At 41.7% G+C, this 26,277-nt stretch overlaps 1 protein-coding gene across 3 annotated transcripts; it reads right to left on the bottom strand.

Annotated features, from left to right (window-relative positions):
* Positions 1-1,626: 1,626 nt before the first annotated feature.
* On the bottom strand, positions 1,627-15,072 carry LOC111155062 (Fas apoptotic inhibitory molecule). 3 transcript variants are annotated; one of them, XM_022515089.1, is made up of 6 exons: positions 14,891-14,937; positions 10,560-10,618; positions 9,338-9,470; positions 8,761-8,989; positions 5,035-5,084; positions 1,627-2,076 (listed from the first exon to the last, which is right to left on the bottom strand). In XM_022515089.1, the coding sequence occupies exons 2-6, from the start codon at positions 10,601-10,603 to the stop codon at positions 1,927-1,929; spliced, it is 606 nt and encodes a 201-aa protein (XP_022370797.1). In that variant the 5' UTR covers positions 10,604-10,618; positions 14,891-14,937; the 3' UTR covers positions 1,627-1,926. The 3 variants fall into 3 exon arrangements, with proteins under 3 accessions (XP_022370797.1, XP_022370799.1, XP_022370798.1); XM_022515091.1 differs by lacking the exons at positions 10,560-10,618; positions 14,891-14,937 and adding an exon at positions 15,023-15,072; XM_022515090.1 differs by lacking the exons at positions 10,560-10,618; positions 14,891-14,937 and adding an exon at positions 9,618-9,670.
* Positions 15,073-26,277: the final 11,205 nt, after the last annotated feature.

Here is a 26,277-nt window from a genome sequence, read left to right as displayed (position 1 = left end):
CTGGGTTTGGTTTCCACAAAAGCCTGAATCAAACTGTATCCTCAAGTGTTTGCTGTGGGATGCAATGCATAGGTTTTGATCTCTAATAACTAGAATTCAAAACAAAGTGCCTAAAAACATTTGTTTTGCTTTTGGACATGGTCTAAAACATTTTTTTGGTGTCCCAGGTAGAATATGGCCATTAAAAGCAGCCCATTATTCAAGAGAAAACAATACCCAAACACTTGAAAATAAATATGAGTTTAAGGAGCCTCAAAAGAGTGCCTCTTTGTTCATCTCCTGTTTTTCCACAGGCAGTGAAGCAGAGCCGGGGGGTGGACAAGGGAGAGCAGGGGGGCATTTCTGTCAAGGTAGTCTGTGGACCCACCAATTGGGAAGAATTGAAAAAAAATGTTAGAGGAAGCAAGTAGTTACAGGCTAATTTTAATATGCTCTCTCTGCCACCTAGCATGTTGCCTGCCTGGCCCAGGCCTCTTTGAGGCACCTTTCCTCTCTGTTCTCCTCTTAGTTCTTTCCTGGTGCTTGAACCTGGTTGTGCCTCTGTTCTGCCCCACATCTCTTAGAAGTACGTTAGTGGCAGGGAGATAGTAGTAAGGTGGGTGGGTTTCAGTGTCAGAAAAAACCTGGGTTTAAATCCTGCCTGTGCCACTAGTGAGAAGCTCAGTAAACTTGAGAAGGCATATGCAGGCTAGTGCCATCCAACGGAATGTGGGAGGATGATGGAAATGTCTGCGTCCACACTGTCTAATGTGGTTGCTGCCAGTTCCAGGTGATTACCCAGCACTTGAAGTGTGGCTAGTGTGATGGAGGAATTTTTTTAACTGTATTTAATTAATTTAACTGAAATAGCCACATGACTAATGGCTCTCATATTGGACAGAGCAAGTCAAGAAAATGAAGAACCCCTCCTCTTAGAGGATCACGGTGTTGTAACAGACATGAGACACCCTGACAAAAGGCCCTACTGGTAAGCGATATCCTTTCCTGAAAGACTGTCTAAGCAGAGCACTGAGTGCATAATCTCAGGCACTCACCTTCCTGAGGAGGCCAGGCCTGCCTCACGCTGCTGTCACCTCCCAACACCAGATGCAACTCCACTTTTCCAGCACTGCCTGAGGATGCAACTGAGGCAGTCTGGTGTAAAGAAGTTTCCTTCTTCCTCTTGTTCTTTTGTCTTCACTGTGCTGATTAAACAAAATGACTACATTTTCAGAAACCCATTTTTAATTAAATACTTACATGACACTATTTGGTATTTCTTTAAGTTTTCAGACAGAAAATGTTTCTCATTTTCTCCAGGTACACTAATCATATCATTATGTACCAAATGCTTTAAACTAAAGAGACAATCTACCTGTATGGATTAAAAATATATGAAGATAGGGGCCCCTCGTGGTACAGTCGGTTAAGTGTCTAACTCTTGATTTTGTCTCAGGTGATGATCTTTGGGTCATGAAATCGAGCCCTGCATCAGGCTCTGTGCTTCGCACAGATTCTGCTTGAGATTCTCTCTCTCTCTGCCCCTCCCCTGGTTCATGTGCTCTTTCTCTAAAATAAAAAAAATTTTTTTTTCAATGAAGATACAAAAAATACCCATTTTTAGAAACACAGATCAAGCAGCACCAATTTTATTTTATAGCATTTATTATAGTAAAAGTTCCTCTTGTAAAACACGAGTGATTTTAGTCCATATCTTATTTTCCATTTGGCTTTAAAACACTTTACATTATTTACAAAATAAATTGCAATTTTTATGATTGCACATAATTTTTTTGACCCTTGGAATATTACAGTTTCAAGTAACTAAAAAATAAACACCTGGCAGAATAAGTGTACTGAAAAGTACATATTGAACATATTTAATTACCACAGTAATTTAAAAGTGTTGATCTTTACATCTGAAGATTAAAATTCATTATCATGAAGTCATTCAAGAATCTCTGGAATTTCTCTATTATCCACAATGAGACTATGGATAATCCCTTCTTTCCGCTTCCCACTACTGACAGCCTTTATGTAACAGTCATGGTTCCCAACACTGAAGTGAGTTTCAGTCCCGTCATCTACAAACTCACCCTAGGCCAACAAAAGAAGGAGGAATTAGTGTTCCAGAAACATTTATCTTTGTCTAGAGTATCAACACAATCTAAAAAGGGTGGTATAATGAACTATCTATTGGCTAAATGTTAGACTTGGGAAAATTAAAGTCAGAAGCTTGTATTGCTAGATGCTTTTCCATGTCTGCTGTGAACTGAACATTCCTTATTTGTACCCGCTTACTATCTTGAACAATCTTAAGTTTCAGAGGGAAAAAAAAGCCCTTATGTTTTATGGCTGTGTGTCTATAACATGCACTATGAGACAACACTGACTACTAAAGTACAAATGGGAAGCATGATCGCCAGCACTTACTTTGTACTGAGTCACTTCCTCTGTATCAAGAACAGTGGGCAAGCATTACTTCACTGCACCTTCTTCATAACCTGACAGTAGCACTATTACTCTCCTCACCGTACAGACCAGGGCATCGAGGCACGGAGTAGCAAAATAACCATCAGGAAGGGATAGAATGCTCTCAGCCCACTCTGAAAACCCAATTCCTCAGAATGCAAGGTGACTTACAGTAAAACACACAGATAACAAGACCAAGCACTACCCAAGCTCGCCCTGTTCTGTCTGCTGCAGCAGCTACCAGCCGTGTGTGGCAGTCAAGCACTTGAAATGTGCTGAGTCTGAAATGCCATGTGCTGCTTCATTGCAAAACAGACACGGAGTGTGGAAGACTTAGAATGAAACAGGAATGGAAAATAACTCTAAAAACGTTTAATATTGATGTTAAATTATAATATTTTGGATATATATCTATGGCTCATATTATATTTTTACTGAACAGGAGTTAATCTAGAGGAAAAAGATAGGGGCCAGGTAGTGCAGAGAAGAAAGGAAGAACAGGAGGCTTTGAGGATGAAAGTGGAATATGCCAGAAAGCAAAGAAAGCACAACCAGGGTTAAAACTTGGCCACGAGCTTCCTGGCAGCTGGACCTGACCCAGCGAGGCCCCACAGCATTACCCAGCCTGAGAGAGCACAGGCTGCACCAGGAAGAGCTTTTTCTGAGCTGTGGGGAGAACCTGGCCCATAGCTCTTTACCGGAGGAGTACTGACACCACCACAAGACCCTGTGGGTGCAGAATTTGCCAGATACATAATCTTGGTCATGATGCTTTGAGATGGAAAGATAAAGGAGGAGATAAACTGTAGTTCACGGGCAGCAAGAGCAGGTGAGCACCTACTGGGGAAGGCTGCCCACATGCGGAGCTGCAGAAACTACTCTGCGAATTCAGTTTGAGTTATAGTGAGGAGGCAACTGGGTTATAAAGGGCTATTGTCCAAACACCTGTGGTTTCCTGCTAATTACTGAGAAACAAAGACATTGTATAAGAACATGACTTTGAACTTCTTATTTATTTACAACCACATTCTTAATATCACAAAACATCTCTTTACACTTGCACTGGAGAATTCCTTGAGTGGGAGGGAAGAGGATTCAAAACTGCCAATTTGGCATCTAGAGAATTCCAGGGAAGGAAGGAAAGGACAGGAAGGACCAGTAGGTGCCTGATCCATGCTAATGATAACTGAAGCTATTCCATAGGGGCCATAAAACACTGAAGAGCTCTCCAAACCTCTCTGCATAAAAGAAGTCTGGATCAGTAGATTGAACCCAGAGAGCTGTAGATTTAAATCAGTAGATCTAACCCTGCTCAAGCTCTGGCGATGGATTCTGAGTGAGCCCTGATTCAATAACCCTTCAAGAATTCAAACCAGGATTAAGAAAGAGAGAAGTATCTATTTTTGTAGCGTTTGATTTCTGGCATAGGCACTTCTTCAGAAGCAGACAGCCACAAGACCCAGCAGGCAGGTCCGAGATAGCAGCTGAACAAACTCATCCCAGACCTCTTGCCCTCCGCGCACTGCTCCTCACCTTCCTGCACCTACCCCAGATGAAGGAGACAAGGGCAGCACCCACCATGGACAACTAGCTAAACCTGACTAGAGCAGAGTGGGTCCCATTATCTCTAGGCCTGGTGTTCATGTTGGAAGCCAGCATGAAAGGTGGGGACAGAGGATAGTACCTCTGGCTTGCCAGCAGACTCCCCAGCCCTGGCAAATTTCCACCCAGGTACTGCAGCTCCCAGTCCCACACTCCATGCTTCCCTTGATGGTGTCCTCTGCTTCTACTTGCTCCCTGTGCTATGCACACCACTATTTCATTCTCGCTGAAATCACTCCAAAAGTCATCCCACCCATGGCCATAGTGGTGCAAGCAGCTGCCAGCAAAGACCAGACACTGTGGGGCTAGATGTGGATGTCATCATGCTTGGCCACAATGAGTGTTCTACATTGTGTAGAACTGCTGTTCTACACATTCCACCTGCCTTCTGGGGTTGGTGACAGGGCCCTTTTCTATCTGCCTTTGTGTCATCTGACATGTGTATATTCCTCCTTTTTTAAAAATGCCGCTTTTAGAAAAGTCCTATCTGCTTTGAGGGTATGGTATAAAGCCTTCCTATTTCAAGCATGACCCGTGGGGCAACATACAGCATTGGTACCAGGGGAAATGTTAGAATTTGCATTTTAACAAGATCCCACGTGATTCCTACGCATGCAGGTTTGAGGAGCTGTGGAATGAAGCCCAACCTTAACTTGGACAAACACAGGAGGACGCCAACCTCTGTGGGGCAGTTTTTGATGGATGTGTGAATTCCTTTTAGGACAGAGCCTGGTGCAGGAGAGGAAAGGCAGCATGTGAGCTGGGGTCAGCTCTCAACAGAAGGTGTTTCCAACCCCTCCCTGCCCCAGGTGCTCTCCTGGAAAGGTCTCCAGAATTTGGAGTCAGGAGTACTTCATCTCTTTCTTGTTCTTAACCTAGAGGACCTCGGTTAATTATCAATCTCCATCATTAGGAAACGCAGCAACATTTCAGCGGCAACCCTTACCCATGGCACTAAGAGTAATCAAAGGGTCAACTTACTGCTGTCTCCATTCTTTTACCATTGCACCATACATCCATAGTGTCTTTTTCTGTAAAAGTAACAACAACAAAAAAAGTTATAATCTATGACTCAGACATAAAATTAACTCTTTATTATTTTATTTATTTATTTATTTATTTTTAAAGATTTTACTTATTTATTTGACAGAGAAAGATCACAAGTAGGCAGAGAGGCAGGCAGAGAGAGAGGGGGAAGCAGGCTCCCCACTGAGCGGAAAGCCCCATGCGGGGGCTCAATCCCAGGACCCTGGGATCATGACCTGAGCCGAAGGCAGAGGCTTTAACCCAATGAGCCACCCAGGTGCCCCAATTATTTATTATTTTAAAAGAAGTTTGATATACCGGACTTCTAAAACTCCATTAACTTTTCATGGCTTTCCAATTTTTCTAAAATTGAAGAAACTGTTTACTCTTGGTTCACAAAATAAAAATGAAACAAAATAATCTTTTAAGAAATGATCAGGGCCTCAGCACAAATGGATGAAGCCCTATTGAACAAAATAAACACTGCTACACAAACCTCAGGATTAAGGGCGCACAGAAATGAGTGTGAGGAGGGCCCTCACCACAGACTGTTGTCAGTGACCAGATAATCCCCCAACGCCTTGCACACAGAGCCCAGTGGACGACGGTGCAAAGAGGTCACCGAGAAAGGCTGCGACAGGGTTCATGTAGGATGGACAGCATTCAGGCTTAGAAATCTAACCTTAAATTTCCTACTGGAGGGCCCAATAATCTCTATTCATTTTTGCAATGATTTCATTTTGGGGAAAAATTTTTGGATCATAAGGAAAAACACAGGCATCCCTGCTGGACTGTGCGGACTCTGGAGCAAACTGCTACCATGAGCCACCTGAGCATTAGTTTAGGTGTCAGGGCTCGCTTTGGGAGGCATATACATGTATGCAAGTGTGCACAGACACGTGTGCATTTTGGGGGAGGATCCCCAGACCCAAGTGTGAATATCAGTGTTCTGGTGGGTGGCGGGGGAGAAGACTGCACTCATCAAGCAGCCACGAGATGAACTGTGGGCATTATAAGAAGCCTAGAATCGGAACCTGTGTGCATGTGAGAAGCCTGGGGGTCAAAAACTTGCCTGCGGGTCATGGCTGAGGTGCCAGGCAGGGGCTTCATTCTAATAGCCTATCTACTCCAGGAACACAGTCTAGTAGGGACTCTTTTCTCCCCACACCTTGAGATGGAAGCCTCAGAGAACGGAGATAGGCCTTTGAACGGGGTTAAAGGAGAGAGAGGCTGAGGGGCCCAGGAGACGTGGGCCATGGTTGCCCTAGTGGCAGCCTGGGGTGCAGGGGGTGGGGGGGCGGCGCATATTAACAGCAGCAGCTGTAGGAAAACCGAGCTCGTCCCAACACTCGAGCAGAGGATACACTGCTGAAGTAAACCATGATGGTGGTGAAGACTGGAATTTATTTAGTCTGCCTACTGAACTCAGACCTTCTATAAAGCTATTATTAATGTGCCTCTGAAGAAATCTAACCCAGAAGACAAAAGAGAAAATTGAAATACATTTAACTACGTAACAGTAAAAAATATTCCTACCTCATTTAAGAAAACACATACATGCATAAGCAAAGTCATACAATAAATGACAAAGTGGAAAAAAATAAGCAAAGCTCACAGCACAGACAAAAGTCTAATCTTACTAACATAGAGAGACTCTGAGTAATCAACAAGAAAAAGACCAACAACCCAAAAGAAAGTAGGTCAAAGGACATGAAGATGCATTATCAGGAAAGAAAAACAAAAGGACCTCAAATGTGAAAAGATGTTCAACTTCACTTAATTTTGAAAAAGGCAAATAAAAACAACTCTGAAATGTCATTTTTCATGTAGCAGAATATTAAAAAAAAATATAAGATCTGACAACATGCTCAGCTGGAGAACCTGTGAAGAAATGGGTACTGGGAGCACAAAACAGTAAAAACACCAGGAGGGGCAATGTTTGACAAACACCATGTGCCTCTTGATATAATAAAACTATAGTCTTGACAAAAAAAAAAAAAAAAAATTTAAACCTAAATTTGACCACTTCTTCAATCAACTACCAATGTATGGGAAATATTGGAAACAGAGAAGAGGGACACTGCCTGGCTGGCTCAGTTGACAGAGCATGTGACTCTTGACGTAGGGTTGTAAGTTCAAATCCCACTTTGGGTGCAGAAATTACTTAAAATAAAAATTATAAATGATATATATTAAAAAAAAAAAAAAGAAAAAGAAAGAGAAACATCACAGAAGTGCTATCAACAAAATCCAGACCCCAGGAAACTCTTCAAGACAAATTGATCTAGTTTCTTCAATAAATAAGATATACAGGAGTTTCTGGGTTTTTTTTTTTTCCAACTATGTGCATTTAATTACTGGATAAACATTTTTTTTTTAAGTTTATTTAAGTGATTTCTATACCCACTGTGGGACTTGAACTCATGACCCTGAGATTAAGAGTCATGTGCTCCACCAACTGAGCCAGCCAGTTCCCCAAACATTTTTCACTTTTTTAAGAAAATATTTTATTAATTAATTTATTTATTTGAGAGAGAGAGAGAGAGAGGAAACTGAGCAGGAGACAAAGGGAGAAAGAATCTGAAGCAGACTCTGCAATGAGCACAGAGCCCAACACAGGGCTTGATCCTGACCAATGGTGAGATCATGACCTGAGCTGAAATCAAGAGTCAGAGGCTTAACCAACTGAACTACCCAGATGCCCCCACATTTTTCATTCTTAAAAAAATTTTTTTAAAAGTACATGGTAGCATTTGAAAAGACTGTAGACTCCTTAAAGGCATGGACATCTCTTTTTCTACTACATACTATAGTATGCTAACTGGTATTTAGCAGGTACTCAATATTATCTAAATAAATGAACCAGTGAATTACTGAGATAATCCAAATGGTCTTAACTTTAGTGATATGAGAAGCAAGAAATACTGGGAGTACCAGAAGAGAGAAAAGATAGCAACTTGTAAATATTTATTTTATAGGCCCAGTAGAAACAACATAGATGGCAATCTGTAACAACAGAACTTAGCTTAAAGATCAATGGCTTATTACTCTTTATTTTGTAATCTACTTTATCTGGACTTTGACAATTTTGAGGTGTTACAGTACTACACTGCTTGCTACCTAGAGAAAAATTCCCTTGTTACTGATCAATCTTAAATTTCTAACTGTCTCTAAACATCATTTTAAAGAGAAGTATCAATAATGACAATAATAGAAATATCAATAATAAATAATAATACATCATTATTTCTTTTTTTAAACTTGTTGATAATCCTCAAATCTATCACTACAAAATCTGGCTCTCATATAAGTCAGTCATTTAAAATATTTTATTTATTTATTTGACAGACAGAGATCACAAGTAGGCAGAGAGGCAGGCAGAGAGAGAGGAGGAAGCAGGCTCCCCACTGATCAGAGAGCCCAATGCGGGGCTTGATCCCAGGACCCTGGGATCATGACCTGAGCCAAAGGCAGAGGCTTTAACCCACTGAGCCACCCAGGCACCCCTAAATCAGTCATTTAAATGAATACTTCGTTCACATGGTACACATCAGAAATACACCTACACATACTTACACTCTCTCTACTCAAAGCTCCTATAAAGGGTCTGGATAGTTGGGCGAACTAATTAACAACGACCATAAAAAGCCAAAAAATTCTGCAGAAATAGCACTCACTTACCCAAAACAACTCTAAAGTCCTCACCATCCAAACGCAATACCCAAGTATTGGTGGTTTTTGACCTGTTCTCCATATACTTCTTGAGACTTTTCCCATTAATTTCCAGAGTATATTCATATGCAAATCCACTGACAGCATCTATATTTATGGTTGCTTTTGTCTTTGCAGCTCCAACGCAGAAGGTTTCTTTGCCCACTAGTTTGAACATCCATTCTTTTCTTATCTCTTCCTAAGTAACAACATATGAAAGTTAAAAACACACAAACGGAAGAAAACTTAATATTTAGCTTTAGAAATGCTGTAATTAAAGTGAGTAAATAGCAATGTTATTTAGATGTAATTTTATTACTTCATGATTCAAATATTTTAGAAAATAAAAGCACTTGAAGTTTAAATGTTACACTCTATGAACTCTATAACTCTTATTAGTTTTCTTTGTCCAGTAACATGATCCAGGCCCAAATATAAAGATAATCAATGTAAGAAAAAGCCTTGAATTTACATATGAAGAAGCTATGTTAACAAATTCAAGCTTCTATGTATGCCATATTCTACAAAGTAACCTATGTCTTCCTACCTTCCCATCTACATATACAACTCGTTTGCCTGATGTGGTTCCATGTTCAAACTCGATCTTATGGACTCCATCACTTAAAGCGACATCCCAAACGGCTACGAGATCTGTCATTTTTTCCAGGCTATAAGGAGGGCTAAGGGAATAAAATAAAGCAATTACAATAGGCCAAAAGCAGTAAGAATATAACAAATTAATCTTTCCAAGATGAAAATATCGGATTTTTTTAAAGCCCTAAAATTATAAGATATTAAAGTGACGGTACCTAAGAATTTCTACTCACAGTACATCTAACTATCTTCTCCCTCTCCCTCTTACTCTTTAAGATGAAACTACTATATATGGATATATAGTCGGATAATTCCAAACAAAGTCACCTTAATATTAATAGGATTAAGAACCTATCCAGGACAGCATTCTAAGCTGGGCTACAGAATAGTGCTTGGAAAGGTCAGTAAAAAGTCTCTACTTCTTCCCTACATCACCATTTAAAAAGCACAGTATTTAATTCTGCTATTTCTTTTTCAGATCCATTCACTCCAAAACAGGAACTCCCCAAACCTTTCATACTTAAACCAGTTAGGATTCATTTTAACAAAAAGGGTTCTAATTTATTATACTGAGAAGTCATAGAAGAAATGTCCTATAACAAAAGAAATAAAAATGTATGGAAAATGGTAATTCTTGTCTTTACTACAGTAATCTTATTTAGAAAATAAAGAATTTTTGCCATAATGCTTTATCTGGCACAACTTAAATACATATTTTTGATATTAATTAATATAAAATATATAATATTTATATCTGTGCCCAGCATGAGTGCCATATATATATTATGTAATACCTATATACAGAATATGTTTGAGCCTGCTCTCTTAACTACATCTTACTCTTTATTCACTCTAATGTTGTTTGTGTACTCTACATCAGAAATGGTAAGTGGATTTTATATCGTCTCGAAGTGATTGCTGAGAACTTGGGGCTAACACAGATTTGGAGACCTTACATCCAGGCCCCATGGGAAAAGATGTGTGCCATTAGCGGCCACCTCCATTCCAGGTGTTTACTACCCTTGCTCTAAGTCACAGAAAAGCAAAACCATCTTGCAATCTGCAAGTTTAAAAAATGTGTCCTTAACAAAGTAGACTGAATAAATAATACCTGAGTGATTAAAACAACCCTGAAAGTTTCAAGAGGTAATTTTATTGCCACGCAAGACATTTACCTTTCATCATCTTCAAAGATAGGACTGTCATCTCCAGATGCCATGGTTGGCAAAATAGTCTTTAATCCAATTAGCAGGCAGGAAAGAAAAAAGCAGAATTGCAGCAAAGAAAGATTGAGAGCAACAAAGAGGACATCTGCAAAGGGTTTTTTTCTAAGTTTGCAATCCATTTCTCAAATTGCATGCAGTTTCTGATGAAACAGCTTATACATACAATAGAATTGCAATCTCCAGTTGTCAGGAAAAGAAATTAAATCATGCAAATTGGCCAATCATATTTTTCCCTGTTATAAATTTATAACTTCCTAAAACTAGAGAATAGACTCTAGTTTATTTCAAATATGATACCACATCAGAGCTGCAAGAGACCTAGAGTTTATTTCAAACGTGATAACCACATCAGAGCTGCAAGAGACCTAGAAACCCAGTCCTCTGGGTCCCACGCTTCTCAAATTGAGGTATAAGAAGCCCCAAGGGTATGAGGCAGTGGGTCAGGGAATACATAAAACTCCAGGATAAACAGTATACATCTTCGGGAAGCATCGATGTTACACGGTGGTAACAAATTTAAAATGCAATCCTAATATTCAGTTTTAGAAGGCTATATATTATGGTAGAATATATAATTTAAAAAATATTTTAGGAGCACCTGTCTGGCTCAGTTGGTAAAGCACATGACTCTTGATCTTGGGGTTGTGAGTTCAATCCCCATGTTGGGGGTAGAGCTTACTTAACTAAAAAAATAAGTAAAAAATTAAAGAAAAATTTGTAGATACCTTCAAAGAAATTACTGGTTTGCAGGAAGCCGCCAAGGATATGCTAGATCACTTTCCAACAGCAAACTTAATTTACCCATTTACTTAAGCCCACTTACTTTACTAGTGCCAATAATGAATCCACAAAATTATGTGGTTTGCTCAGGTCACTAGTAGGGCCTGAGCCAGACTAAAGCCCAGTACTCCCATGCAATTACCTCAGAATTAACTGGGGTGTAATTTAATTAAATTTTACTAAAATCAGAAGCACACATATATTCATTCACACATGCATAGGAAACCCTCCATGTTTGGAGATTTGGGATTAACAGCTGTATCCTTGCCAAACCTACTGAAAAATAACTTCAACTATTTTTTGCTCCCCAGATCTACTCTAGCCTGGCCTTCTCCCTATAGATGTCCAAGTGTGCTCTCTCCTTGTAAAAAATGGGAGATTGCCAAACTTCTTTAGCTGGAAACAGCCAGAAGCCACAAACTGTTTTTAAAAAGATGTTAAAGAAGGGATTAACATTGATAAAAGCAATCCAGCAGCACAGAAAACATGAAAATTTTAGAATAAAAATTAAAGACTCAAATACTTTGTACCTAAAATAAATCCCTCTGTTTTGGGAGCACTTTACAAATTTGTGAATTTTTCTAATCTTAGGAATCCCTAGGGTATCTCCTGTGAAAGTGGAGGTTATCCTGCAACTATAAAAGCAAAGAGAATACACAGCAATAGAGGAAGCCAAATAGCATAATATAAATTTGGATAAGCCATTTTTTGCAAATCAGAGTGGGTTTAGTGATATCATTCAAATTTTGCTTTATAACTTTTAGAGACCCTAGAAAGTTCAGTAATTCATTATTCAAACTTGAAAGAATTGCTCAGTTTTCCATTATAATGAACTTCAATATTGTCACACTACAATAAGGCATGGTATCATCTTAATTATAATAACTTTTCATATATAATATAAAAGACAACACAACAAATTAGAAGGGAAGTGAGAAATCAAGATCACATTTATTTCTTGAAAATTTTCCCTAAACCATCGACATTCATTCATATATTCATTTATTTATGGAGTATCTATCTAAAGTGCTGAAAAGTTTTAGAAATAGTGATGGTTGCACAAAATTGTGGATGTACTTAATCCCACTGAACTGTACACTTAAAGACAGTTAAAATAGCAAATTTTATGTGATATGTATTTCACAACTTAAAAAAATAATATTATAATATACAAAAAGACATTGAATAATATACTTTAAATGGGTGAATTGTATGTATGTGAACTACACCTCAACAAAGTTGCTTAAAAAAAGGAAAGACCCAAGTGCCCTGCTGGTAGTGTTTCTTGGAATGCGACCATTATCTATAACCAAAAGATGATCACAACTGTCCTTGTCTGCAATATCTACCTCACTCATTTGAAAAATGAGAAATACCTATCACACATCTCCAAGTTACAAACTGGACTGAATAAACACATGTCATACTCTAAATTCATTCACCATGTTAATAGTTATCAGTCACTTACGTGCCAGGCACTGAACTGGACACTAAACTTAGTGAGAGGCCGTAGAGACCAAAAGATGATTATGACACAGCCATGGGACAGTCCTTGTAATGGGAAGCAGTAAAGGACAGAATGGGCCCCCAGAGAAAGGATCCCAGCCCTACCAATAGGTGGGAAGGCCAGAGAAGACTGGTTTAAAACTTGAGAGAAAGGAATTAATCCACTGTCATTTTTTTTTTAAAGATTTTATTTATTTATTTGACAGACAGAGAGGCAGGCAGAGAGAAAGGAGGAAGCAGGCCCCCTGCTGAGCAGAGAGCCCGATGTGGGGCTCGATCCCAGAACCCTGGGATCATGACCTGAGCCAAAGGCAGAGGCTTTAAACCACTGAGCCACCCAGGTGCCCCTCCACTGTCATTCTTAAACTCTTACACATATACTTAATTTTCAGGATCAAGTGACCAAACTGAAAAATGATCATTATAAAGAAAACTCCCTTTATTTTAGTACAAAATTTAAAAAATGTAAATGAAGGGGTGTCTGGGTGGCTCAGTAAGTTAAGCATCCAACTCTTTTTTTTTTTTTTAAGACTTTTATTTTATTTATTTGACAGACAGACATCACAAGTAGGCAGAAAGGCAGGCAGAGAGGAAGGGAAGCAGGCTCCCTGCGGAGCAGAGAGCCCAATGTGGGGCTGGATCCCAGGATCCTGGGATCATGAACTGAGCCAAAGGCGGAGGCTTTAACCCACTGAGTCACCCAGGCGCCCCAAGCATCCAACTCTTGATCTCAGCTCAGGCCTTGATCTCGGGGTGGTGAGTCCAAGTCCTGCTTTGGACTCCATGCTGGGCATGGAAACTACTTTAAAAATAACAATAAAATAAAAATAAAATGAATTTTAAAACAAAAATGTAAATGAAAAGGATGGAAAAACAAATTCCATTTATTTCCACTGATGAGGATGATGTCACTCACTTGAAACTTTTTTACATGTCTTGGAAGAAAGCTTTTTGAGTAACAAGGCATCAGCATAATCTTTTTAAAATCTTTTCCCTAGCAGTTCAACGGTCAGTTTTAGAGTAAGACCTAACTATTAAGACATTTCTACTCTTCATCTAAACCAGCTTGAATTTTGCCCTTAACTTGGGTTTAACCGTCCTGGGGGCTGTTATGGTCTGTCCAAGCTAAACCCAAGTCCGTTTTAAAAATTACTAAGATATGGGGCGCCTGGGTGGCTCAGTGGGTTAAGCCTCTGCCTTCAGCTCAGGTCATGGTCTCAGGGTCCTGGGATCGAGCCCCACATCGGGCTCTCCGCTCAGCGGAGAGCCTGCTTCCCTTCCTCTCTCTCTCTCTCTCTCTCTGCCTGCCTCTCTGCCTACTTGTGATCTCTGTCAAATAACTAAATAAAATCTTTAAAAAAATTATAATTACTTATTAAAAAAAAAGAGAAAAAAAATTACTAAGATATTCATAGTTCCCATTTCAGCAAAAGCTCTAGGTAAGGCCAGCTACAAGGTCAGTCTTCAACAAATAGGTGTTGACTCTGTGCGTCCAGACCCATGGGAAGCATTGGGACCTCCAGCAAAGTGGGTCAGGAAGCTCCAGGAGCCAGGTGTCCCCAAAGGCTACAGGAGGTACAAGAACCGGTAACTTTTCTGAGGAGCATTTTTCCCGTAAACCACAAGCCTTACAACAGATCCACTCTAAACAAATCATGCTCAACACACCAGACGTAACAGTGCTCAACGAATTGCTTTTCGTATTGGCTACCCACTGCAAACCACATTCACCAGCAGGGGGGGGAATCCACGAAGTCGCAGTGCGGTCACTAAACACACTGCACGGCCAGCCCGGGCCAGGCCCTGCGGAGGGACGCTGCACTCAACCTGGCGCACGCGAGCGCAGCCCAGGGAGGCCCAAAGGTCGCACAAAAACACGTGAAGCCACGGAGAGCTGCGCGTGCCGCACGCTTAGGTAAAGGAGCCGAGTTACAGCACCTCACGACCTTAGCTCTGCTCAGGCGTCCAGGAAAAAACGGCTGGAATAGTATTACCTTCAGATCACAGGGCCTGGCCAGGAAGGAGAGACCCGCAGGCTGCCCCCCCCCCACCCCGCCCCAGTTCCCGCCTCCGCCTCCGCCCTGGGCCCGGCCGACAGAAAATGCCCGAACACCCCGGTGCCTCACCCGCCCGGCTCACGGTCCGCGTAGACACCGCCCACCGCTTGCAGCGCCCACCGCCGCCGCCGGGAGATGGCCGCCGCAGCCGCGCTGCAGCGGGGACGCAAGGGCTGGGCGCAGGGGCTTCTGGGGCCCGGCCCGGGGCCTCCCCACCTGCGCCGCGGGGCTTAGCTGGCCGCCGGGCACCACGGCAGGTTCTGCGACACGCAGCGCGCGGGTTCAGGCTCCGCCACCCGGGCCGCGTGGCCTTGCTCCCCTCGCTGAGCACCAGCCGCCTCCTCCTCGGAAGCTGAAAGCTCGGCCGCCGCCAGTTGCGAGCGCGCCGACTCTGTGGCGCTTCAGGTCCCCTGAGGTGCCCAGCGCGGGCCACCACCCGCCTCCGAGCGCCGCGGACGCAACCCCAGCCCGCTGCCTCTGCGGAAGGCTTGGCGCTCTCTGCAGGAGCCCTACCTCGCCCCAAACCCCAAACCTGAAGCCCTGGCTGTTGGGACCCGCTGATAGAAGGCGCGGGGCCGGACGCTGGGGATAAACTGGTGGCAAAAACAGACCCTTTGTCTGCTCTGAAGCCACTGGGCAGGTAAATCTGATTATGGCATTGCCCCTTGAAATCTTTTTATGGGTTCTGGTTACTTCTGTAAAGACTCAAGCTCCTTAAGGCACGCGTGAGGCCCCATGTAGTTCTCGAATGATGCAAGCTTTTTCTCTCCATGGGCCTCTGCAGATGCTCTTCCCTCTGCTGGGCACTCCTCCCTGCCTCTTCCCTTAGTTATCCTCCACTTTGTTGTTGAGCTTGCTGTAGGACATATAATTTTTTAAGGAAAATTATCCAGGCCCTGAACCCTTGGAATTCTCCTTAGCCCTTGTCAGGGTGTGCAGTTATTTCTGTAATTTTTGCTTAGTGGGTAACTTAGTCGTGGACTGAGGTTCTTGAAGGCAGGGGCTGTGGCTGCTTGGCCTTCACTCTTGTATCTCGCACATCTTCATAGAGCAGGCTCATAGTAGGCTCTGATAAATACTTGTTTAAGGAATGAATGTAGAGCATGCCTGGGTAAATTTCAGGTGGTTTCCATTTTCGGGGCCAGCGGAGAGGGAGGAGAGTTGTTGAGTGGACCATTTGAGGAGGTCAGTGAGTGGCCCCGGGGACAATAATATACAGACATTTGATGGTATTCTGGTGGGGACTCTGACGGCCCAGAAGATTGGAGGGGCATGGAAGCATCCATGCCCTATTGTGTAATTTCTTCCTCCTGCTTGAGGTTAATATAAAGGATAGTTTTATCTTTAGGGTTGGTAGAGTTGAAGTCATTTCTAAATGCTGAGCAAGTATGTGAGAGAAGGGGATAGAGACACAAAAAGGAACAACCTATTAAGTTAATCAGTCTGCAAAGTAATAATGACTGAATTCTTAAGCAAATTATGTCATACGGATTCTGCTTTGTGAGCACGGATTTTTTGTTTGCAACACTGTACTGAAAGCTTCTGGAAGACAAAGACTTTTCATATTTGTATTTTCTTCTAAACCAGTGTCTTGAGCAGAGAGTTTTCAATAAATAATTGTTGAAAGAGTGAGGTGGGGGGGAAAGGTAAAAGGCCCCAGAGTGGAAATTTCTAGCGATGGGATAAGGCTAGCTGAATGATATTCCTAGATATTTTTTCTAGTCCTTATTTCTTCTAAGAAACAATGCTGAGTTGTTGGGCTAAGATCAGGAAACCCTGGTTGGGGAGCAGCTCAGTGATACCATTTAATGAAGGATCATATTTTCTTGTAAAACTTCAGGCATCTGGATATCCTTTTTAAGACCAGTAAGATGTCATTTATTGGATGCTTGCTATGTCCTTATATATTGTTGCCTGTATTTTCCACAACAGCCCAGTACTTACATTACAGGGCCCAAAGCCCTTCAGAAGTTACAGGGCCAGCATGTAGAGCCAGACGTGTCATGTTAACAGGGCCCATGATGACAAAATGGTTACATGTGCTTGGAAGAAATATCTGGGCCCTTCCTTAGAGGCCTGGGAACCTCCTTTGCCCACAGAGCACTGAGGTGCACTCATGTTTGCACCAAGAATAGTCAGTGCAATCTGATTCCTCAGGTGGCTTGTTCTGTGTCACTGTTTTCTCTTTGGTATAATTCCTAGGATACCTGAATTGAGGAACATACCAGTTTGAGCTACATTTTCCACCTACTCATTCCCGGGGACCATGACACTGATGGTAGCATTAGTCACTTGTTACTAGACGGAACTGTTACGGAAAGAAAGTCTGAAGAAAATACTGTGAAAGGTAGTGAACTTGAGTATAAAATGTGTTCAGTCAAACTGATCCTGCTTTTGACTTGACTACCCCCCCCACCCCCGCCTCAAGGTTATCTCTGTGCCCAATATGGGGCTCAAACTCACAACCGCAAGATCAGGAGTCACATGCTTTCCTTATGGAGCCAGCCAGGTGACCATGCTTTTTTTACTTTATTCTCATTCACAGATTATTTCCTTGTTTCCCAGGGTACCTAGATGCTGTTCTTCACCTCTTAAACTACCTCTCACCAGTTTGCCCTTTGACATCAGTGACTGATTGATTGATGGACTGCTTTTTAAAAGATTTTATTTTTAAGTAATCTCTACACCCAACATGGGGCTTGAACTTAGAACCCTGAGATCGAGAGTCACATCCTCTACCGACTGAACCAGCCAGACCATCAGTGACATAGTTTAAGAGAGTAACAAAATGGGGCGCCTGGGTGGCTCAGTGGGTTGAAGCCTCTGCCTTCGGCTCAGGTCATGATCCCAGGGTCCTGGGATCGAGCCCCGCATCGGGCTCTCTGCTCAGCGCGGAGCCTGCTTCCTCCTCTCTCTCTGCCTGCCTCTCTGCCTACTTGTGATCTCTGTCTGTCAAATAAATAAAATCTTAAAAAAAAAAAAAAGAGTAACAAAATATTTTCATTCACCATTCTCCGTGCTTTCATTCGGCCTCCTTTTGAAAAAGGAATTGTTAATGCATTGACTGATTTTCTGAACTTACTTTTTAAAGAACGTGAATGGAGATCAAAATAAAAGGGAAAAGTTACATAGTCTGATACCAACAAGACTTAAAATTCTCCACATGCCCTTCCAGTATTGGTTCAGCCTGATGACTGGCGATATGTTTAAAGGAAGAAGAATCGGGGCTTTAGAAACAAGCCCTGGGCTCAGAATTCTGGCCTCAGAGGATTGTGTGTCAGAGCCAAAGCCGGTACGCACAGTCTTCTGCTGCTGGCTGCTTAGACATCTTCCCCTCAGCCCAAGGATGCTGTGGCTCTGCCTACACAAACACAGCAAGTGGGGAAGCAGTGAAACAAGGTGATTTTGCAGAACATCAAACAAGAGAAGCTTGACAATTTCAGGAGAATGTAGGCTTTGGTTGGAGTCATGTGGAGCGTGGGGACTGTAGATACACCCTTAATTAGAGCCAAGAGCCAAAGGAAGGCAGTATAGACTCATGTTCCAGTTGGTTAAGACTTGGTAAAAATTTGTATTGTGTTTATTTAGAGAAATTTAAAAAACAGAAAAGTATAGAAATTAATACCCATATTCCTGCTACCTAGAATCAACTGACCATCATTAAATATTGGCTCATTGAAAAATTTCAATGGAAGAAAACATTGCAGATAAAACACTATTGGATTTGCAAGTCCAGCACTATTACTTGCTTGTCTTCCCCCAAGGCCAATATGAACATGAATTTGATGTTTTTTTCTGAGTCCATTTTCTATAGTTATATAGAAATTATATACATGAATAGCTCATACCTGTTAGAATGGCTGTTATCAAAAATAAATAACAAGTGTTGGCAAGGATACGGAGAAAAGGCAACACTTGTGCACTGTTGGTAGGAATGTAATTTGGTGCTGCTACTATGGAAAACAATGTGGAGGTTCCTCAAAAATAGTAAAAATAAGAGTGCATTGGTGGTTCAGTCCGTTAAGTGTCCTACTCTTGATTTTGGTTCAGGTTATGATATCAAGGTTGTGAGATGGAGCCTGCCACAGGCTCCTTGCTGTGCATGGAGCTTGCTTGAGATTCTTTATCTCCCTCTACCCCATCCTGCCCCTCTAGAAAAAAATTAAAAATGAAACTACCATATGATCCAGCAATTTTACTTTTGGGTATTTCTCTCTCTCTCTCTCTCTCTGTCTCTCTCTCTCACACACACACAGACATGAATACTATTATTAAGCCATAAAAAAGAAGGAAATTCTGCCATTTGTGACAACATGGATGGAGCTTAAGGACACTATTCTAAGTGAAATAAGTAAAAAATGACAATACTGTATATGTCTCGTGTGGGTGGGATCTAAAAACAAAACCAAAAGATTTGGTGATCATTAGAGATTGGTGATCATTAGAGGTTGAGGGGGGAGAAATGGGTGGAGGGGATATAAATTTTTTAAGAAAATAATAATGAAGAAAGGTGTTTTGCACTATCCCACTATATTTAGCTTGTCTCTACTATCTTACCTTTTGCTTTCTATTTGTCCCACCTTTGGTCTGCCTTTTGTTCTCCTTTCTTTCATTCTTAAAAGTAGCCTGAATTTTTTTTTTAAAGATTTTATTTATTTATTTGACAGACAGAGATCACAAGTAGGCAGAGAGGCAGGCAGAGAGAGAGAGAAGGGGAAGCAGGCTCCCCGCTGCCCAGAGAGCCCGATGTGGGGCTCGATCCCAGAACCCTGGGATCATGACCTGAGTTGAAGGCAGAGGCTTTAACCCACTGAGCCACCCAGGCGCCCCAAAAGTAGCCTGAATTTTTGTTTTCATATTCCACTTTTTCCATCCCCTGGTTTGGAATTCATTGACTCTATTCCTGTTCTTAGAGAGGCTACCCTTAAAATTTTACATTGCACGCTTAAGAGAGCCTAACCATCCTGCTTCTCCTTTTAGACAATACAGGTACCTTGGAATACTCTAACTCCAATGCCTGCCCCCTTTCACCGTGTAATCAAGTTTCATTCGAAACTTTTTCCAGCCCACATATTTGCCTTCGTGATCGTTATACTGAATTATACAATATTTGTTTATATTTATCTGCATGTTTATCATTTTTTCTCAACAACCCTTGCATCTCATACTTGTCTTCTTTGATCACTTCTTTCTAAAGTACATACTTAGAACTTCTTTTAATGTAGGTCTTTGGTGATTTTTAAAAAAGATTTATTTATTTTAGAGACTGTTAGCATGAGTCGGGGAAGTGGCAGAGGGAGAGAGAGAATCCTCAAGCAGACTCCCTGCTGAGAGCAAAGCCCCAGTTGGGGCTCGATCCCATGACCCTGAGATCATTACCTGAGCCAAAATCAAGAACCGGCTGCTTAACTGACTGAGCCATCCACGTGCCCCGGTCTACTGGTGATTTAAAAAAAAAAAAACACTTTATTTTGAAATAATTGTATCTGGGAGCTAGGGGGAGTCACTGACCTGGAATCACTTTTACATGCTTCCAGGGTCCTATCCAATGCAAGAATCTTGGACTCAGTTCCCCTAGCTTGCTCCTAGCTCTGCCAGCCCTCCTAATTGTGCTGAGTAGGCATTTACCAATGGGTAACACTCCTCTCTAAATTTGTACCCCTCATAGCTTTGGGTCCAGCTCAAAAATTTTTTTCATCTCCTTTGAGAATTCACTTCCTGAAAAACTGGCAGTGAAATAAAAATTATGGGTTTCTTTAGCAAAAAAAGAAATTATGAATAAAGGTTCTTGGGCATAATAGAGTCTTGCTTTTTTTTTTTTTTTAATTTTTTAAATTTATTTGACAGACAGAGATCACAAGTAGGCAGAGGAAAGCAGGCTCCCCACTGAGCAGAGAACCCAATTCAGGACTCGATCCCAGGACCCTGAGATCATGACCTGAGCCAAAGGCAGAGGCCCAACCCACAGAGCCACCCAGGTGCCCCTAGAGGCTTGCTTTAAAAAAATTATTTGAGCTGTGCCCGGCTGGCTCAGTCAGTGGAGCATGCGACTCTTGATCTCAGGGTTGTGAGTTTGAGCCGCATGTTGGGTGTAGAGATTACTTAAAAATAAAATCTTAAATAAACAAATATTTGAATGCTGCCATGAAAGGCAACTGGAAATCTGTGTGAGAGTAAGGCAGGATTGTTGTAGGGAGCTCATTCTTTGGAATTCATATCATTATCATCATTACATTTATTCAGTATTTATTGACCATCTGTTCTATGGCAAGTCCTGAGAGAATATTACAATGAACAGCACTGATGTTTTTCCCCACTCATGAAGTTTACATTCTAGTGGAGGAGGCACAAAAAATGAGCAAATAGACTGATTAGTTGCTTACAAAATGGCTCCCAAGCATCCCTACTTCCTGGTATTCACATCCTTGTGTAGTCCTCTATTATATTTTACCATAGTTGGTCTGTGTAATTAATATCATATAGCAGAAGTGATGAGATGTCACCACCCGGAGGAGGTTTTAAAAAAGACTTCTGCTGGGGCGCATGGGTGGCTCAGTGGGTTAAGCCGCTGCCTTCGGCTCAGGTCATGATCTCAGGGTCCTGGGATCGAGTCCCGCATTGGGCTCTCTGCTCAACAGGGAGCCTGCTTCCCTCTCACTCTCTCTGCCTGCCTCTCTGCTTACTTGTGATCTCTCTCTGTCAAATAAATAAAAAAAAATAAAATAAAAAAATAAAAAAGACTTCTGCTTATTTCTTAGGTCCTCACACCTTTTCTTGGATCACTCCCTTTGTGGGAAGCTATCATGTTGTGGGTGCTACTCAGGCAGCCTGTAGAGAGGCCTGCTTGCTAAGGAACAAACTGAGCCCTGCCAATAACCACTTGAGTGAGTTTGGAAGTGAATCCGTCAGCCCCAATTGAACCCTGAAATGACTAACTGTGGCTAAACAGGTTGACTGCAACCTCATGAAGGGTTCTGTCCAGACCATCCAGCTAAGCCAATCCTGTATTCTTGATCCACGGACATGTCAAGATGTTAAATGTCCCAATTTTAGGAATAATTTGTTATGTATCAGTAGATGACTAATACACAGGCAGATGAAATAACTGCAAATTGGAATAAATGCCTATACCAATCTTATGGTAGAGCAGTTGCTCATCAAGAGAAGTGATATGGTCAGATGGTTAATGAAATAGGCTTTGGAGCCTGAGTGCTGGTTTCAGATCCTGGCTCTGCCACATACTGGCTGTGTGATCTTAGCTAGTCTTTTTTTTTTTTTAAGATTTTAAATTAATTAACTAATTAATTAATTAATATTAAATATTTTATTTATTTATTTGACAGACAGAGGTCACAAGTAGGCAGAGAGGCAGGCAGAGAGAGAGAGAGAGAGAGAGAGAGAGGAGGAAGCAGGCCTCCTGCTAAGCAGAGAGCCCAATGTAGGGCTTGATCCCAGGACCCTGAGATCATGACCTGAGCTGAAGGCAGAAGCTTTAACCCACTGAGTCACCCAGGCGCCCCTTAGTTTATTTTTGAAAAAGAGAGCAAGCACAGGAGAGAGAGAAGCAGACTCCCTGCTGAGCAGAGAGCTGATGCAAAACTCTATCCCAGGAACTTGAGATCATGACCTGAACTGAAGGCAGATGCTTAACTGACGGAGCCACCCAGGTGCACATTTTTTCTTAAAAACTTGTTTTCTAATTTGATCATTTGTAGAATGAAGATAATAACAGTACTTATGTTAAGGTTGTTCTGAAGAGTCAAAAAGTTAGAAAAAAGTGTGTAGCCCAGAGATGGACACATTTTAAAGGTTCAATTAATATAGCTGTTGTTAATCTGTACTGATTCTTGAACATTTGTTATTAATCTGTTTTTAAAGATTTATTTATTTATTTATTTATTTGAGAGAGTTGGGGGGAGGAGAGGAGACTCCCCACTGAGCAGGGAGCCCAAGACGTGGGGCTTAATCCCAGAATCCTGGGACCATGACCTGAGCTGAAGGCAGCGGCTTAACCAGCTGAGCCACCCAGGCGCCCTATGTTATCAATCTATTTGTTTGAGCTATTTGCCTGTGCTTGTTCATACTGGAAAATGGCTACTGAAGGTGAATGCCTCTGTCTAAATCTGACCCAAAATTAGCAGGGCCACTCCACACTGTATTGCACACCTATGTGCCAGGGACAATGCTCTGTCCTGAAAAAAAGGTAAGATATGATCCATATCCCCAGAATTCAGATTCTCAGATGGGAGGCAGACACAAGGGTTATTAGTGTAATTAAGGATTAATTAAGGATTCTAAGTCTAAAAGACTTGTGAGTTGAAGAATCTTCAAGAATTTATCACCAAATGCCATTTGAGTTTGGTACACTCCTTGTTATGGGGAAAAACTTGATAGGTCTATGCCTAGGAGAAAATTTGAGAATTAGTTTAGAAGTTTAGAAATGAAAAGATCTGTTTTAATTGCTAGCAAAGGCTGTAATTTATACTGGGAAGACAAAGCACAGAGGAAAGCAGTAAACTGAAATGAAGACAGGCTTTGGATCTCAGCTTAAATGTCACTTCCTGAGAGAACCTCCTCCACGTGCTCCTGTTCTCTTCCTTCTCTTCATAGCACTTATCATAATTAATGCTTATTTGTGGGTTTTTTTCACAACCACTGGGAGGGCAGGAATCTCATCTGGTTTACTCACCACTGTGAGTATACTGTGTTTATACACAGTATTTAGTTTGATCCCTGGAACTTAGGTAACAGGTACTTAATGCATTTTTGTAAATGAATGTTAAATGAGTGTTTCGAACCATTGGCACCTTGGTGAGTCATTGAAGACCCATAGAAAACTCTGGGTTCCTGGCTGGCTCAGTCTGTGGAGCATGTGACTCTGAATCTTGGGGATGTGAGTTAGAGCCCCACATTGGGTATAGAGATTAATTAAAAATAAAATCTTAGGGGCGCCTGGGTGGCTCAGTGGGTTAAAGCCTCTGCCTTCAGCTCAGGTCATGATCCCAGGGTCCTGGGATTGAGCCCTGCGTTGGGCTCTCTGCTCAGCGGGGAGCCTGCTTACCCTCCTCTCTCTCTGCCTGCCTCTCTGCCTACTTGTGATCTCTGTATGTCAAATAAATAAATAAAATCTTTTAAAAAAATAAAATCTTAAAAAAAGAAAGGAAAAGAAAACTCAAGACCCATGCAGCAGTATGCTGAGTCAAAGACTGAACTTGTGTGCAGTCTTTTACTTCTCTAGCAAAGAGAGGGGCTGGAAAGGCCTTGATGGTCCATGAGAATGGAATTCCTTTGGAGGACTGTAGAGTGCTATAGAACTTCCTCCCCTCCACTTGATACACACAAAATCCAGGAGTGATGAGGAGGAGGCTCTCTTGTTAGGAAATAGAGAATAGTCAGCCTTCCTGTGCTTTGAACACTGTAAAGAATACTGGTGATCCTACATCTAACATCCATGGTCCTCTCGGCCCTTAGTTTTACTCAAGTAGCCATACCTCTCCCTTGCAACTTATGTGATTCAAGGAGCACCCACCCCATTGCCAATTCCAATTATGGTAACCTCTTTTCCCTTCTGAAACCCAAGGTTAAGTCTTCTTTACATTTGCTAGTCAGTTACTGATTGGGAGGCAGAGTATGTGCCTATGTGACCTAATTGGTAAAACAAAACAAAACAAAACAAAACAACCAACCCACAAAAAAACAAAAACAGAAGGAAAGATTGTAGATGGGAAAGAAAGTATGTGGTCCTGATTGCTCCTGGTAGACCTCTGGAAAATCACTTTAGTATGAATTTGAAACCTACCATGTTTGTAGGAGAGCAGAGAGACTAATAGATGAGGTCCTTGATAACTTGTTGAGCCATTGAATTCACCAACCTAAAAGTGTTTTGCCTGTGGACTTCCTGTTGTGTGAGATAACAAATTTACTTATTGCTTAAGAAGACAGTTTGAATCAGGTTTTCTATTATCTGCAGCCAAAATGGTTCCAATTGACACGTGATATTTGACCTTCTGGCTCAATTAGTGCAGCTATAGTCAGAATAGTGGGCAAGTCACCCTATTGTCTTGGAAAAGGCAAGCAGTTGGACTCTGTGTTTCTAGGGTTGAAAATGAAAATCTACTGGGGCATCCGAATCGTTCAGTTGGTTAAGCTTCTGCCTTCAGCTCAGGTCATGATCCCAGGGTCCTGGCATTGAGCCCTGCATCAGGATTCTTATTGGGGGAGTCTGCTTCTCCCTCTCCCTCTGCTTGCTGCTCTACCTACTTGTGATCCCCCTCTCTCTCTATCAAATAAATAAATTTAAAAAACCTTAAATAAAAAAAGAAAATGAAAATCTGTTTAACTATAAACTACTGCTAGTGTGAATAGCTAGGGATTGGGGGCAGCGTTGGGAACATCTTTGCATGGCGCAGACACAGAGATCAAACTCACAGTGGCCCCAGCTGCCTGGGAAGAAAGCAAAATATGGGCCTGAAAGTATTTACCCTAAAAGCTGTGACCCTGAGACTTCTTGTGAGACCGGGAATGATTGATGCCCTCTGTTGGAGATCTTCCTCAGCCCTTACGGGACCTGCACCACCACAGACCTGGAAAATACGGGTCGTCCAACAGCGACACCATGTGGCTGTAAGATGCAAGAACAATAGTGGGCCAATGAGACGCCAGGACTTCTTTCAGGTGTGTGGAAGTTGTATTTTCTGCTAGCAATTTTTTGATCACTTAACCCCTTATGAGTTTTTGAAAATGGTGGGCAGGGACCCTATTTGTAGGTTCTGACTTTATTAATCTGAGAAATAAAATATTGAGGTGATTTCTTTTTGTGAGGGGAAAAAGCAATGATCGTATTTGTACATGGTGGAGATGTTTTTACAGTTTTTATCTGTATTATCAAGATGCATTAAAATTAGGCTTGAAGTCACCCCAACAAGAAATCTTTCCATTTTATTACTTCCTTTGAAAACTTGTCTATGGTTTCCCATTAAGTCCCAGGTCTTTAGCACACCTCCTAAAGCCTTCTCATTCTGCCTCTCCAGGGATGCAACATATTACTCAGTTTCATCAGGGAGCCCTCGGTAAGTTCCATTATATTTGTAAAGGCTATTGGAGTTGGGTTTTAGGGGAGGGCAGATATGAGCCATATCAAAGGGGCCCAGGTTTAATGACAAAAAATAATAAGGTTTACTGATTACTTGTGATTTAGGCATTATAATAATGTGCTTTGAAACTAATTTGCTCAAGAAGTTCTCTCTAAATATCTTTCCTCCCTGTGTTGCTGGGGAACTCCTACCATTCAGAATCATTCAAGTATTCCTCTAAATTTGCAGTTC

The sequence above is a fragment of the Enhydra lutris genome, unplaced genomic scaffold (assembly GCF_002288905.1).
Source record: "Enhydra lutris kenyoni isolate GAN:26980312 unplaced genomic scaffold, ASM228890v2 scaffoldscaffold39, whole genome shotgun sequence".
Taxonomy (NCBI): Eukaryota; Metazoa; Chordata; class Mammalia; order Carnivora; family Mustelidae; genus Enhydra; species Enhydra lutris.
The sequence above is the reverse complement of the archived record's forward strand: the minus strand, read 5'-3'. Positions and strand labels throughout refer to the sequence as shown.

Coding starts and splice junctions, on each gene's coding strand:
- LOC111155062 (XM_022515089.1), bottom strand. CDS start 10,603: ATGGCATCTGGAGATGACAGTCCTATCTTTGAAGATGATGAAAG. Junction 9,471..10,559: donor ATCTTTGAAGATGATGAAAG/GTAAATGTCTTG, acceptor TTATTCCCTTAG/CCCTCCTTATAGCCTGGAAA. Junction 5,085..8,760: donor GGACTTTAGAGTTGTTTTGG/GTAAGTGAGTGC, acceptor TTACTTTTACAG/AAAAAGACACTATGGATGTA.